The sequence below is a fragment of the Buceros rhinoceros genome, unplaced genomic scaffold, assembly GCF_000710305.1.
Source record: "Buceros rhinoceros silvestris isolate BGI_N320 unplaced genomic scaffold, ASM71030v1 scaffold32022, whole genome shotgun sequence".
NCBI classification, from domain to species: Eukaryota; Metazoa; Chordata; class Aves; order Bucerotiformes; family Bucerotidae; genus Buceros; species Buceros rhinoceros.
The window spans coordinates 38795-40246 of NW_010398911.1; the positions used below are offsets into that span (position 1 = coordinate 38795).

The 1452-nt window shown below is 53.0% G+C and overlaps 1 protein-coding gene across 1 annotated transcript in view; it reads left to right on the forward strand.

Moving 5' to 3' along the window:
- The first annotated feature begins 557 nt into the window (after nt 1-557).
- Nucleotides 558-1452, forward strand: part of TSPAN18 (tetraspanin 18) — a 13010-nt gene continuing 12115 nt past the window's right edge. The window contains exons 1-2 of the mRNA XM_010131287.1: nt 558-620; nt 1355-1423. Coding sequence (XP_010129589.1) covers nt 558-620; nt 1355-1423 — 132 coding nt within the window. The remainder of the gene's footprint in view (nt 621-1354; nt 1424-1452) is intronic.

Sequence of the window (1452 nt, forward strand, 5' to 3'; positions counted from 1 at the left end):
CCTTGGGTGTGCACGGCTGGAAAAGAAAAGGGGAAGGAAAAGGCAGCTCTGTGGGTCAGGACAGTGCTTTCCTGTGGGTTGTTTTCTCCACGCAGCTTGTCATCAGGTACCTGCAGCTAATTATTGAGGCAGCAGTTGGCACAAATGGTTTCATAATTACATTACTTGTCGGTAACATTATTTATTCGCATTTTGTTTGCGATGTTTGTAAGTAGCATTAGTTATACTCTCGTCAAAGTCGAGAGCACTGCTGCGGATGTGAACTCCATGGCAATGTATTTCGTGTGCACTGGAGTGTTTCAGCTCTGCCACGAAGCAGTTTTAAGTGCTGCGTAAGAGAGCCGGTCATGCCCATAGACCTGGAAGGACGCAAGCCTTAGCAGCCTGGGCTGTGTGGCCACGTTCGGGTAAGACATGAGCTCTTCTGGGTCACAAACTCCACAGGATCTCGGGGGAAATACAGACGGAGATGGGTTGTGCCACTCCAGTAAAACATGAGTGTGCTAAGGATGCACTGGTGTTTTGCAGGAAGAATTGGATCAAGGAGCCTGAAGACCATGGAGGGAGACTGCCTGAGCTGCATGAAGTACCTGATGTTCCTTTTCAATTTCCTTATATTTGTAAGTATTCAGAATTCTCTTTCTGCCCTGAACCCTCCTGTTCCCAGCAGCCCTGCTCCCCGGCAGGGCAGGCTGTAGCTGCGGCACAGAACATCCCCTCAGCTTGGTGCTAGTGGTCACTGAGGGGTTTGCGGCGTCCAAGGATGCTCAGCAGTTCAGCAAGCCAGCGCAGTGGGCACTGAGATATTCCTGTCCTTGGCCAGGGGGAGCAGCGGGAAAGCTGTAACTAGTGGTGTACGTGGTCTGTCCTTGAACGGCAGAAAAAATTGCTGTCTGGTTCTGGGTGTTCACTGGGAAACACAGTCTTTTTCCTTCCACGTGTTCTCGGTGACCCTGCTGCTCTTGTCTTTGGCAGGAAGAGTGGCAGCGCCCAGCCATTCTGTGGTGGAATGGCTCACGTGTGCCTGGCGCTGGGCTGTGCCCTGCAGACATGGCAGCAGCTCGACATGTGGTCTGCCAGCTTGAGGGAGGGAGTAAACAGCTGGTAGAGTGATGTGTGAAGGAAGAACAGAGCTTTTCCCGCAAAGGGCTCATTCCGTGAGGAAGAGATAATAAGATACCATGTCAGCAGTCGCCAGCTCAGCAGGCAGTGTGTGCCACGGCGAAACATGAGTTCTCCCCGGGAACACCTTTGATCAGAAGATAGCAATGACTCCAGCTTCGCTGCTGGAGCAAAGTCGCTGCTTTTGTTCTGACCTGTCTCCCTCTCTCTCTCACTCCTTGTGCCCTGACAGCTGGGAGGAGCGTGCCTGCTGGGAGTCGGGATCTGGGTCGTTGTGGATCCCACGGGCTTTCGAGAGATAGTGGCTGGCAACCCCGCTCGCTTCACAGG